Source organism: Cololabis saira, chromosome 1 (assembly GCF_033807715.1).
Source record: "Cololabis saira isolate AMF1-May2022 chromosome 1, fColSai1.1, whole genome shotgun sequence".
NCBI classification, from domain to species: Eukaryota; Metazoa; Chordata; class Actinopteri; order Beloniformes; family Belonidae; genus Cololabis; species Cololabis saira.
The window spans coordinates 706,835-720,831 of record NC_084587.1 but is presented as its reverse complement, the minus strand read 5'-3'; the positions used below and the strand labels follow the sequence as shown (position 1 = coordinate 720,831).

General features: G+C 43.5%; 1 protein-coding gene across 1 annotated transcript; it reads left to right on the top strand.

Annotated features, from left to right (window-relative positions):
* The first annotated feature begins 2,027 nt into the window (after nucleotides 1-2,027).
* On the top strand, nucleotides 2,028-12,821 carry LOC133449358 (equilibrative nucleoside transporter 2-like). Its single transcript, XM_061728507.1, has 13 exons — nucleotides 2,028-2,131; nucleotides 2,441-2,522; nucleotides 3,230-3,390; nucleotides 4,868-5,007; nucleotides 7,727-7,861; nucleotides 8,375-8,472; nucleotides 9,590-9,712; nucleotides 9,763-9,897; nucleotides 10,851-10,959; nucleotides 11,084-11,169; nucleotides 12,081-12,277; nucleotides 12,546-12,688; nucleotides 12,720-12,821. Exons 1-12 carry the CDS (start codon nucleotides 2,040-2,042, stop codon nucleotides 12,655-12,657), a joined length of 1,470 nt encoding a protein of 489 aa, XP_061584491.1. The 5' UTR covers nucleotides 2,028-2,039; the 3' UTR covers nucleotides 12,658-12,688; nucleotides 12,720-12,821.
* Nucleotides 12,822-13,997: the final 1,176 nt, after the last annotated feature.

The following is a 13,997-nucleotide window of genomic DNA, read 5'->3' as shown; positions in this document are numbered from 1 at the left end:
TAATATTGTTGTTATTACTGTGTTATATAATGCAGTATTTACGGCGGGTTTGTGTGAGAGCCTTATATATTATATATTACATATGATGTATTATGTATTATATATTATTTATTATATATTATATAATATATATTATGTATTATATATTATTTATTATATATTATATATTATATATTATATATTATGTATTATATATTATATATTTTATATTGTATATTATATATTTTAATTATATTATATATTATATATTATGTATTATGTATTCTATATTCTATATTATTTATTATGTATTATATATTATATATTATATATTATATATTATATATTATGAATGTGACTGTTTTGTTCTGTTTTGTATGTTTTATGTTGAATCCCGTCGAAAACCGGATGATTAATCTCCAGGATTATCCGTTAATAAATGTTTATTTAGATTAGAGTTAATAAATGGTTATTTAGATTAGAGTTAATAAATGTAATGGTTATTTAGATTAGAGTTAATAAATGTAATGGTTATTTAGATTAGAGTTAATAAATGTAATGGTTATTTAGATTAGAGTTAATAAATGTAATGTTTATTTAGATTAGAGTCCTTGATTCCGAGAAGATTATAAAAAAAAAGGGTCGGATTTTTCCCGGATGTTAAAATAACAATAAGACTTTTTTTGGCGCCACGTGCGCGTGAGTCAGTTAGATCCGGCTCCGATTTCCCGGGTAAATTATGAACAACCGTGACGTCACTTCCGGCCAGGAACAGCTGATTTCTGAGCAGTCGCTGGTTTGACTGATTATTACTGTAAATATTACTGTAATTATTAATGTAATTATTACTGTAATTATTACTAATTATTACTGTGATTATTACTGTAATTATTACTGATTATAACTGTAATTATTACTGTAGTTATTACTGTAATTATTACTTTAAACCCCCAAAGTGAAAGAAACAAACTTCAAAATCCAGAACAACATTTTCCTTCCAAAGAAAAACATCTGGTTTTGGTTTTGATGATAATATTAATATTTATTTCCTCATTCTGTGAAAATGACAGAGAAACTACGGACCAAATACAGAACTGTCTGAGAAAATGAGAATATTGAGATTTCAGTTGATTTGTAATGAATCCAGAATGGATGACATTTTTGTTTTTTTAATTGCATTACAGAAAATAAAGAACTTTATCACAATATTCTAATTTTCTGAGACAGTCCTGTATTTTCTCCTCTTGTGTTTTTCTGTCCGGCTTCACAAACGGATAAAGTGAAGGATTTTATTCTTCCCAACTTCTATTTCTAGAGATAATGAACATTTGGCAGGTTTTTTCTAAACAAAAGTAATGAACTGTTGTAGTTTAATCCTCTTTTAGCCAAATTCTTTATTCATAAAAATAGATATTTAAAGTCAGCCCCCAATTTTTTTTTAATGAATTTGGATTATATTTAAAATGTTTAAAACTAATAACTGAAACAAAAGCACTAAAAATATAAATGAAGTGTTAAGACATTTTCCACTGATTTAGAGACTGATATAATTACTTACCCCTGGTTGTATTATTTTACTTAAATGTCATGTATTTAATTAATTTATAATTGTTTGTACCTTATTTTCATATTAGATTACTGTATAATTGTCCTGGGACATTCAATCTACTTTATTCACTTTATTCTCAGGTTTAAATACAGAGTTAATCTACTGTTACTTTATCAACCTGGTTTAATTACAAATGTATTTGTATTAATGTTTTGCTTTGTTTGCCATGTTTGTTTTATAATGAACCTTATATTATTATAATAATATTATAATGAATCTTATATTATTATAATAATATTATAATGAATCTTATATTATTATTATAATATTATAATGAACCTTATATTATTATAATAATATTATAATGAACCTTATATTATTATAATAATATTATAATGAACCTTATATTATTATAATAATATTATAATGGGGCGTTTATGTCTGGATCTTTATTTACGTGTTTCTCTGGCTGCAGGAACGTGAGGGAAGAACCAGGATGAAGGACGAGAGGATGAAGGACGAGAGGATGAAGGACGAGAGGACGAGGGACGAGAGGACGAGGGACGAGAGGACGAGGGACGAGAGGACGCCCCCGTCGGACCGGTGAGTCTCGTCCTCCGAGCTTTCAGACTCTCAGCGCGTTTACATGGGAAGTTCAATTCCTCTTTAATTCACAATTAAAATTAAATCTGATTTAAAATGAGTAAAAATGACCGTGTGAAAACCTAATTCTGAATGAAAATGGCCATTCTGAATTGAACTTAATTCTGAAGTGGCTGGTTTATTCCCATTTTAAATCTGAATAGAATAATTCCGCGATCATGTTTACACTCATTCAAAGAAATTATTTAATTGTGAATAATGAATTCTGAATAAAAACCCTCCTGTAACCGTGGTCTCTGTGTTTATTAGCGGTTCTGCGGTCGCCGTCATCGTCTTCGTGCTGGGACTGGGAACTCTGCTGCCCTGGAACTTCTTCATCACAGCCTCGCAGGTAGGGGGGGCTAGCGGTTAGCGGTTAGCATTGGTGGGGGGGAGGGGTTAGCATCGGGGTTAGCGGTTAGCATCGGTGAGGGGGTTAGCGGTTAGCATGGGGGGTTAGCGGTTAGCATCGGGGGGTTATGTTTATGTTTATGTTTATTAAGGATCCCCATTAGCCGACGCACAAACGCCAGGCTAGTCTTCCTGGGGTCCTATTAAGTTAGCGGTTAGCATCGGTGGGGGGGTTAGCAGTTAGCATGGGGGGTTAGCGGTTAGCATCGGTGGGTGGGGTTAGCGGTTAGCATGGGGGGTTGTCAGTTAGCATTGGGGGGGTTAGCGGTTAGCATCGTGGGGGTTAGCATCGGGGAGGTTAGCGGTTAGCATCGGGGGGTTATGTTTATGTTTATTAAGGATCCCCATTAGCAGACGCACAAACACCAGGCTAGTCTTCCTGGGGTCCTATTAAGTTAGCGGTTAGCATCGGTGGGGGGGTTAGCGGTTAGCATGGGGGGTTAGCGGTTAGCGGTTAGCATCGGTGGGTGGGGTTAGCGGTTAGCATGGGGGGTTGTCAGTTAGCATGGGGGGGTTAGCGGTTAGCATCGTGGGGGTTAGCATCGGGGAGGTTAGCGGTTAGCATCAGGGGGGTTAGGGTTAGCATCGGGGGGCTAGCGGTTAGCATCGGTCCGGTCTGGTTCTGAACGGGTCTCCTTTCTCCTCAAGTACTTCAACGAGCGGCTGGGAAACGGCGGCGCTAACGCTACAGCTAACGCTACGGCTAGCGGCGGCGCGGGGAAGAGCTACAACTACGACAGCTGGATGGCTCTGCTGTCCCAGCTGCCCCTGCTGCTGTTCACGCTGCTCAACTCCTTCCTGTACCAGTGGTGAGAAATGCCGCCGCACCGCCCGGTCACAGGTCACAACAGACGAGTCAACTCCCAGGTTACGACTAACAAGTCACGACTTATGAGTCTCGACCAGAGGTGGAAAAAGTACAAAAATATTGTACTTAAGTAAAAGTACAAATTTTCTGCTTGAAAATTACTTAAGTAAAAGTGTAAAAGTACCTCAAATTAAATATAATAAAGTACCAAAAGTACATGGTGTGAAATGTACTTAAGTACAAAAGTACAAAGTACAAAGTACAAAATTCAAAGTACAAAATTATTTTCTGCTGCTGTACCCCATTGGCCCCGCTGACAGGTGCACCCCCAGCCTGTAGTATGCAGTGACAAAACTAAGCAACCCCAGCTGAAGGAGGATGAAGGAGACTCTTGAACTGATTGAACTTTTTAATGCCAAAACCACCTTAGAAGGGGTGGAATCATGAAAGAATCTGCCCATGGACATGCGTCAGCTGCCGCTCAAGGTTGATTTATGGTTCCGGGTTACACCAACGCAGAGCCTACGGCGTACGGTGCGCTTCGCCGCGTACCCTACGCCGTACCCTATGGCGTAGGCACTGCGTTGATTTAACGTGGAACCATAATTCAGGCTTCAGTCCTCATCGGTACTCGACGCAACGGCGGTTCCTCCGGCCTTCCGGCCCGCCTCTGCGACGCAACTCCCCCGGGAGATGATTCTCCTTCTCGTCATGGAGCCGCCGCCGGGCAATCACGGGCAATTCACGCGCCCCACTTCCTTCCTTCCCGTCCGCCTTATGGTTCCGCGTTAAATCGACGCACACCTACGCCGTAGGCTACGGCGTAGGGTCTGCGTCGCCGCGTACCCTACGCCGTAGCTGTTCTCACGGCAATAGCCTACATTTTCATTTAATGTAAGACTTTAATTTGTAGCGAGTAACGACGTGTCCAATTTTAAATATAGCGGATTAAAAGTATGATTTTTTCCTTGAAAATGTAACGAAGTAAAAGTAAAAGTACAGCAAAATTAAAGTATCAATAAATGTACAAATTCTCAAAAATCTTACTTAAGTACAATAACGAAGTACTTGTACTTCGTTACTTTACACCACTGGTCACGACTCATAAGTCGTGACTCATAAGTCATAACTCACAGTTCACGACCCACAAGTTACGACTCACGTGTCACAAGTCATGACTTACAAGTGTCAACACACAAGTCCCGACCCCCGACTCTCCTCTCTTCAGGGTGCACGAGCGTTTCCCGAGTCCCGAGTCCCCCCCTAGTCCCTCCTCCCCCTAACGTCTAGTCTCTTCAGGGTGCAGGAGCGAGTCCCCCTAACCCCCCTGTCCTCTCCTCAGGGTGCAGGAGCGAGTCCCCCTAACCCCCCTGTCCTCTCCTCAGGGTGCAGGAGCGAGTCCCTCCTCCCCCTAACCCCCCTGTCCTCTCCTCAGGGTGCAGGAGCGAGTCCCCCTAACCCCCCTGTCCTCCCCTCAGGGTGCAGGAGCGGTTCCGCGTCTCCTTCAGCCTCGTCTCCATCTTCGTCCTCTTCGCGCTGACGGCCGCGCTGGTCCAAGTCCCCATGACGCCCGACACCTTCTTCTCCGTCACCATGGCAACCATCTGGTTCATCAACAGTGAGTTACAAAATACACAAACTGGAAAACTCACAGGACCGTAAGGATTCAGGAAATGTATAATATTCTATAATAAATCATTGTTACAGGTTATTGTGAGCCTTAAACTAGAAGAGAATCATTAGGCTCCTATGAAACTATAACAGCCGCTAGGCTAATGGCTAGGCTAATGGCTAGGTCAGAGGTCGGCAACCCAAAATGTTTTAGATCCATATTGGACCAAAAACACAAAAAACAAATATGTCTTGGAGCCGCAAAAAATGAAAAGTCTTGTATCAGAATTAGATTAAAGGCAACACATGCTGCATGTTTCTATATTAGTTAGAACTGGGGGAAGGTTTTTTTTTCATTATGCACTTCGAGAAAAAAGTTTAAATGTCGAGAAAAAAGTCGAATTGTCAATATTAATGTTGAAGTACAATCTTGAGGAAAGAAGTCAAAATGTCGAGAAAAAAGACGAAATGTTGAGAAAATAGTCGAAATGTTGATATTAAAGAGGAAAGGAAAAAGGAAGAAAAAGAGATAAAAAGGAAAAAAAAGAAAAAAAGGGAAAAAAAGAAGCAAAAAAGAAAAGGAAAAAAAAGGTCAAACATTTTTGAAAAAGCTCCAGGAGCCACTAGGGCGGCGCTAAAGAGCCGCATGCGGCTCTAGAGCCGCGGGTTGCCGGCCCCTGGTCTAGGTTAATGTCAGATACTGGTCTTTATCTGCAAAGACACGACATAAAGGACATAATAATGAGATGAAATCGTTATTAATGGGAATATGTCAAGATCTGATTATAGTTGGGCTATCAAGTTCTGTGTGTACTTAAGATAGTAGCTACTTAGCTAGGTTTATTATGTTACTAAGCTAGGTTCATTTTGCTAGCTTAATTTTAAATCAACTTTAGCTCCACGAATTGGAACATAACATAACAATATTGTAACAAAATTAACATCGTTATTAATGGGAATATGGCACAGCACATCCAGGTGATCGCCGGACTTCGTGGCGCTCGAAACCCGGAGACTGTTGGGGGGGGGGCTGATAAGAGGGGGGGGCGAGGAAGGTGTTGAGGGAGGTGGTTATCAGTAAGTGTGTGTGAAGCGATGAGTCAGTGAACTTCTCTCAGAGCTGCTCCTCAGCCAATGTCCTTGATGTTATCAGACGGCTCGGTCAGTTCTGAAACAGGTCCACAGATGTTCCTGAGAGGGGAGGGTTAGTGGGGACAGAGTCACCTGTTTACATTCCACCAGAAAGATTGTGACCAGAGCGATCGGCCAAAACCGCTCTGTCAAGGTCAGATTATAGAATCAACAATTGTATTAAAGAACAGGCAGACTCAGTAATTTTCTGTCTGCCTTTAGTTTCTGGTTCATCAATGGCGACTCCAATCAGACGAATTTGTGATCAATTCCCGCCAAGCCGAGCTTCCAACTTCTCCAAGGTCTTCTCCATCTTACCAATGAGCTCAAAGACGCCGCCAGCCTGTGATTCTGTTCAAGAATCACATCCAGCTTACGGCTTTGCTCCCCCAGTGTTAAAGTCTGAGTGTTGATCACCTTGCTTGATCCTTCAGCCACGTCCGGCAGCTCTGAAAGAGCCACAACAGCTGTCGACGACTTACGCGTTTGTCGGTAGACCAGGAATCCCCCTCCTCCGATTAGCAGAAATCCTGCTATCATAAATCCAATAATGAAGCATCTTCAACGTCCTCGACAGACAGAATCACCAAACACAACGGTTTCCAATGTTTCCAGGAATCCATTGTGTATCCGGCAAAAAACATCCCATCGGGGCAGGAGGGCTCCTGTGGCAGGGTGGAGGAGCTGCAGCCACTCAGGCTGACGGGACACAGGTGTGGCCCGTCAGCCTCTCCACCCTGCCACAGCTCCCTCACCCCCTGAGAGACCAGTTAACTTCACCTGTCACTCAAACTGTGATCAGCTGCCGCTCAGGACGGTTATCGTACCAGAAAAATCATCGACAGACATGGATGTTTTCAAAAAACTAGTACCGGGCCGGTACCAGGTGCAGCGGTTCTGACCCGGTTCTGACCCAGTTCTGACCCGGTTCTGACTAGAAGTGGGTGCAATTCATCGATGCGTCACCTGACGATCTGGAATCGATTAATAACATTTTTTTTTTAAGTTATCCTATCCAGATTCCAGACTGAATAAGCTGCTGAATCATTTCATTTTCAAGAATGCACATTTCTTATTGTTCACTTGAAATATGGCAGATATGTTTACACTAAGTACATATCTAGTTTACTTGAATTAATTAACTCATTAAATCCAGGGCTTGACCGTTTTCAGTGTTTCCACCAATAGAGGGCGCTCTCATGCAAGTGCAGCTTTCCCTGGTCAAAGTTAAGGAAGTCAAAGAGCAAATGTTTACATAGTCATACAATAAAAAATACATGTCAAATGTTCAAAAAACCTTGTTATTTACTTAATGAGTGTTGTTAGAGGAACTGAGTTCATTGATTGGCTATTTATTTACAAATGTAGCCACAGATGAAGACAAAATCAATCTTGTATGGAAAAAAGCATTAAAAATCACAATAATCCAAGAATTGTGGCACCAATAATCGAATCGAATCGACAATCGTTATAATCAAAGAATCGAAGCTCCAATAATCGAAATCGAATCGAATCATGAGGTACCCTTGTTTGCACAACCCTAGTTCTGACCCGGTTCTGACCCGTTCTGACCGGTTCTGACCCGTGTGTTGCAGTGTTCAGCGCGGTTCTGCAGGGCAGCCTGTTCGGCCTGCTGGGCCGGTTCCCGCCCCGGTACAGCACCTTGTTCATGAGCGGACAAGGACTGGCCGGGATCTTTGCTGCTGCCGCCATGTTGGTTTCTATACTGAGTAGGTACAGACACATACACACACACACACACACACACACACACACACACACACACACACACACACATATATACACATATATACTCATATACACACATACATACACACACATACACATACACACACACACACAGAAACACACACACACAGCCATGTTGGTTTCTATCCTGAGTAGGTCCCACAGACACATACATACACATATACACATATACATATACACATATACACTAATATACACACACATACACACACACATATACACACATATACACACACACAGCCATGTTGGTGTCTATTCTGAGTAGGTCCCACAGACACATACATACACATATACACATATACACATACACATATACACTAATATACACACACATATACACATATACACACATACACACATACACACACACATACACACACATATACACACACACATACAGCCATGTTGGTGTCTATCCTGAGTAGGTCCCACAGACTCACACACTCTAACCCCCCTCTCTCTCTCTCTTTCAGCTGAACCCGACTCCACCTCGGCTGCTCTCGGCTACTTCATCACTCCGTGCTCGGCTACGCTGGTGACGCTGCTGTGCTACCTGCTGCTGCCGCACCTGGTGAGGTCACGCACACCTGGACCACACCTGCACACACCTGCACGTATTGAATCACACACACACTCGCTTTTGCTATAATGATATATGAACCTTTATTACCAGCCAGAAAAGCAAGCATCTGCATAGAATACACACTCACAATTACTCTTTTTGCTTGGACAAGGTGTCAAGTTATCCCCCACAAATGGCAGAGCAATATTACGCACACACAATAACAAAGGGCCAAGGCCTCATAACCTTACCTCGACACAAGAGACTGGAGAGCCGAACAGTCCTGGCAGAGTAGCCAAAAAACCCCGCTGGGCGTCCGTGCACTAGACCCGCAGCTGACTCTGACCCGACTTCCGGCCCCTCCAACCCCCGCCCGCAAGCTCTCACGCTTCTCAAGCTCTCAAGTCTTGGTTCACACGGGAGCCAAGCGCCTCTCTCACAGTTACACTAAACAACAGGTGCAGAGCTGATATGACTGTTTTGAGAATTAAGGACATTTCAGGGCACAAAACTTATTTTTTCTTCCTTTATTCCACTTTTGGCCTGGAAAGGTCCTAATTCAAAAACAAGCAAAATACATGAGCATAATTAATATGAAAAGTTGAATTAAGGGCATTCCAGGACACCAAACATACGCCGCCTCTCATTCCACCTCTTGGCCTGGAAATGTCCTTAATTCAAAAACAAACATCCATTACCATGGTAATCATCAAAGGTGATATCCTCCTCTTCTCCCCTACGTCCACTAAACCTGTACCATCTACATGCATTTTGAATATAGTGGCATGCAAAATCCATTACACATGGTAAGCACACACAATACAACAACCAATATTAACAGTGGAGGCGCCACACGTGTCCTAGCTGTTGCAGACATTCCTGAAAAGATATCCCACCAATGATGTGCGCTGTTCTGCTCTATCACCTTAGCGGCATGTACCACCTCTCCACCGGTGATGAGGGTCGACACGAGGAGTCTGGACACGTTAGACCCACAGGACTTAATCATCTGTTTTAGCTCCGTAGACTGATTCAGTGGCCACCTGAACCAGTCCAGGGAGATGGTCCGGGGCACAAAACTTATTTTTTCTCCCTTCACCCCCCCACTAACGGTTCTCCTCTGCAGGACTTCGCTCGGTTCCACCTGAACAGACATGATGAGACGGAGAAGGAGAAGGAGCCGCTGGGCAGCGCAGGTCGGTACCAGGAACCGCTAGGAACCGCTAGGAACTGGTCAGGAACCGGTCTGGTACTGGGCCGAGGCGGGTCGGGCCGCCACAAGCTCATCCCTAATGTTCTGTTGCAGAGGAGAAGCGGGCCCTGGACGGAACCGGGAAGGACCTGGAGGCCGCCGGAACCGCCGGGGGTTCAGAGGAAAACCAGGACCAGGACCAGGACCAGACCCGGTCCTCGGTCGCTGACGTCTTCAAGAAGGTACCGGAGGTTCTTAGGAGGACGGGTCTAGGCCCGTCTCAGGGAGGGGGCGTGGCTACGGCAGAGGTAACTCCTCCCCGTCTCAGGGAGGGGGCGTGGCTACGGCAGAGGTAACTCCTCCCCGTCTCAGGGAGGGGGCGTGGCTACGGCAGAGGTAACTCCTCCCCGTCTCAGGGAGGGGGCGTGGCTACGGCAGGGGTCACCAACCCGTGGGAAACAGGTCACTCTCGGCAACCGCGTCAGTCGCAGAATGACAGTGAACAGTAGACGCTATATAAATGTAATTGCATATCAATGCAGGATTAGTTAAACTTAAAGATCATTGTTGAGTTACAGACTTTATTAGTTATGTTCAAGGCAAAAAGCAGAATACTGCCTGAAAATATACAACGTTTTTTTGTGTTTAGTTCAGAAAATAAGGACCATAGGAGGAAATTTGATTTTAAACATCCGTTTGCACGAACTACTTTAAAACAAATGTGTATTTCAGTATGTGGTGTAAAACTATGGAACTCCTTAACAACTGATTTAAAGGATTGTAAAAATATTCACCAGTTTGAGAAATTGTATAAAGACAACACAATCAGACAATATGAATTTAACGGGTAAAATATCTTTTGTTGTTTTTGTTTTTATATTGTTGGTGGGTTATGGTGTATGTTTTCTTAGTTTTTTGTTTTGTTTTTTTGTTATTTCTTTTTTTTGGTATAATATAAGTAGTGACTGTTGAACAGACGGACAGACCATCTTTATATGAATTGGGGCTTGTTATATAAGGCTTTCTTCTTCTTGCCCCTTTTCCATCATGGAATGGAACATATGTGAACTATTTCCATGATACGGAATAAATAAAAAATGAAATGAAATGAAATGAAATTGTATCAGTTTCCTTGTTTAATCATTCTGAATGATTGTTTTTGATGAATCGTTAACGATTGTCTCCATGTGTCCAGATCTGGGTGATGTCTCTGTCCGTCACCTGCGTCTTCGCCGTCACTCTCTCCGTGTTCCCCGTCATCACGGTCCGGGTCAGAACCGTCTACACCGACAACGCCGCCTGGGGTGAGAACCCGCTGCATCACCTGGGGGGACCGGACCGGATCTGGTCCAGGTCTGGAACCAGGACCCGGTCTGGACTAGATCAGACCTGGTCCTGGTTTTTCACCCTCCCCTGGTTCTGTTCCAGACCGGGTCTTCACATGCGTCTGCTGCTTCCTGGTCTTCAACGTCATGGACTTGGCGGGTCGTGGAGCTCCGTCTCTGGTCCAGTGGGTGAGTCTGGTTCTGGAGTCTGTGCCCGTGCCCCCTGACCCCCCGTGACCTCTGACCCCCGTCTGACCTAAGTCTGGGTGATTGATTGATTGATTGATTGATTGATTGATTGATTGATTGATTGATTGATTGATTGATTGATTGATTGATTGAAATCTTTATTTTGAGAATACAGAAAAAAACTAAAACAATTACAGAAAACAAAAAAAGAATACAAATAAACATTTGTCATTAAACAAAATCAAAGGGAAGTAAACCTTCATGCCTTAAAAGGAGTAGGAGGAAGTAAAAACGTATGAGGTCCTAACGCTTCTTTCTATTTCAATTTAGCTTGAAAATAAAAAGAAGAAAAAATAAAACAGCAAGCTTTACTTTATCAAAAAGTATACCTGTTATTACATTATAAAAATAAAAATATTACAATATTATACCTGAGCATTGTGAATAAATGATATACCAGAGCAATTATAAATAATATACATATACAACTTATATATACATGTATATACACATTATGCTGAATCCCCACAATCACCTCGTGTTTCCTCTTCCCTGTATTTGGCAAAAAATCATTTCTTTGTATTTCTTTTGAACCTGTAGATGTTTCATTGTTTCACTCTTTACTCAGACTGTTCCATAAACTCACTCCACTGTTGGAAATGCAACATTTTTTGCCTGTAGTTCTACATGACTGTAATTTAAAATTAATTGGTTCCCTTAATTCATATCTCCCCGGTCTTTCCTGAAACATTTTCTGTATTTGACCGGGTAAAAGTCTGCCGCCGACCCGGTTTCCCCCGGAGACCCGGGTTGGCCCCTGACCCTGCGTGACCTCTGACCCCCCGTGACCTCTGACCCCTGCGTGACCTCTGACCCCCCGTGACCTCTGACCCCTGCATGTCCTCCTGCAGCCGCCCAAGCAGAGCCGGCTGTTTCCCGCCGCCGTGGCGTCCCGCCTGGTCTTCGTTCCGCTGCTCATGACCTGCAACGTGGAGGGCTCTAGGACCGCCGTGCTGTTCCGCCACGACGCCGCCTTCGTGCTCATCATGGCGGCGTTCGCCTTCTCCAACGGATACCTGGCCAGTCTGTGCATGGCCTACGCTCCGCAGTGAGTCCCGGCCACCGGGCCACCAGGCCACCCCCACTACACCCCTACCCCCCTAACCCACACTAAGACTTAGAGGGTAGAGGTTGTGATTTAGAGTGAGGGGTTGGGAGTTAGGGTTGGGGGTTAGATTTAGGGTAGGGGTGAGAGTTAGGGGTTGGGGTTGGGGGTTAGATTTAGAGTGAGGGGTTGGGGGGTTAGAGTGACGGGTAAGCGGGTTAGGGTTAGGGTATTTGCCCCCCCACCCCTCTAACCTCCCCTCTCTCCACAGGTTGGTTCGTTGCCGCGACGCAGAGACGGCCGGCTCCCTGATGACCTTCTTCCTGGTTCTGGGTCTGGCGGTGGGGGCGTCCTTCTCCTTCCTGCTGGGGACGCTGGTGTAGCAGGACCCGGACCGGAGGCCTGGACCAGGACCTGGACCCGGACCAGAGGCCTGGACCGGGACCGGAGCACCACCCGCCTCCCGGTGGTGTAGCGGAACCGGGACCGGAGGCCTGGAGGCCTGGACCCGGACCGGGACCGGGAACCGCCTGCCTCGAAAGGAACCCTGCAACACTGCAAAAACTCAAAATCTTACCAGGAATATTTGTTTTATTTCTAATTAAAATGTCTCTTTTTTTATTCAAAAAATCTCATTACACTTAAAACAAGATCACTGGAAAAAACAACAATTTTCACCTGTTACCTATTACCTGTTCACCTAATGAGAAGATAAATCTTGTTCCACTGGCAGATTTTTCTACTTATTTTAAGTGAAAATTTACTTGAAACAGGTGAAAATGGTCAAATAACAAGTTATTTTTCTGGTGATGACTCTTGTTTTAAGTGTAATGAGATTGTTTTGACTAAAAATGAGACATTTTAACTAGAAATAAGACAAATATTCCTGGTAAGATTTGGAGTTTTTGCAGTGAAGACGGTGCAGTTCCTCCCCTGACCACGAGAGGGCGGTAGAGATTACAAGTCAGCACTTCTGTGGTTTTACTCAGGAGCGGTCTTGTGATACGCTGCCCCCCCCTGTGGTCAGAGGTGGGATTACTACATAGGTTGCCTTTAAAAAGGGAATGAACAACAAAGCACTTGTGCACCCATGAAGTTTAAAGTTTCAACTTTTAAAGATCCGAATGATCTAAGTTTTTGCTCAAATTTCAACATCATGCTAAGCCCCCCCACGCTGGCCGCTACAGCCCCCCACACCCCCCACCCGCTGCATCAGACGGAGCTTTGAGATTCTTATTTTTTACATGTTTTATCTTTTGATCCTCTCAAACTCTTTCACTTGTTTGAGACTTTAAAGGGGCATTTTTACAGTAATGGACTTCCTGTTTGGACCCGTGTCTTTGATTATTTATGTTCTCGGACTCTGAGACTATTTTTTTTACTTTTTATCGTCTTTTACACAAAGTTGCATGAATGGAAGCTTCTGTTCTCGTCTTGTAATAAAGAAACATTTCTAGAAGGGTTTGTGAAGTGTTTTTATTATCCAACATTTTAGTCTTTTTAGGTTGAAGTCTCGTTAAATAAAGACTTCCACTTGTAAACACGGGTTAAAGGTTGGGGTTAGGGTTACAGGTTAGTGGTTAAGGTTAAAGTTTGGGGGTTAGGCAGTGTGAGAAATACCCATCCATATTCGGGGGGGTCCCTAACTTGCGTTTTTTTTTTTTTTTTTTTTTTTAAACAGTGTGGCCCTTTACAATAAACCATATTTTAAGTTCTCAGATGA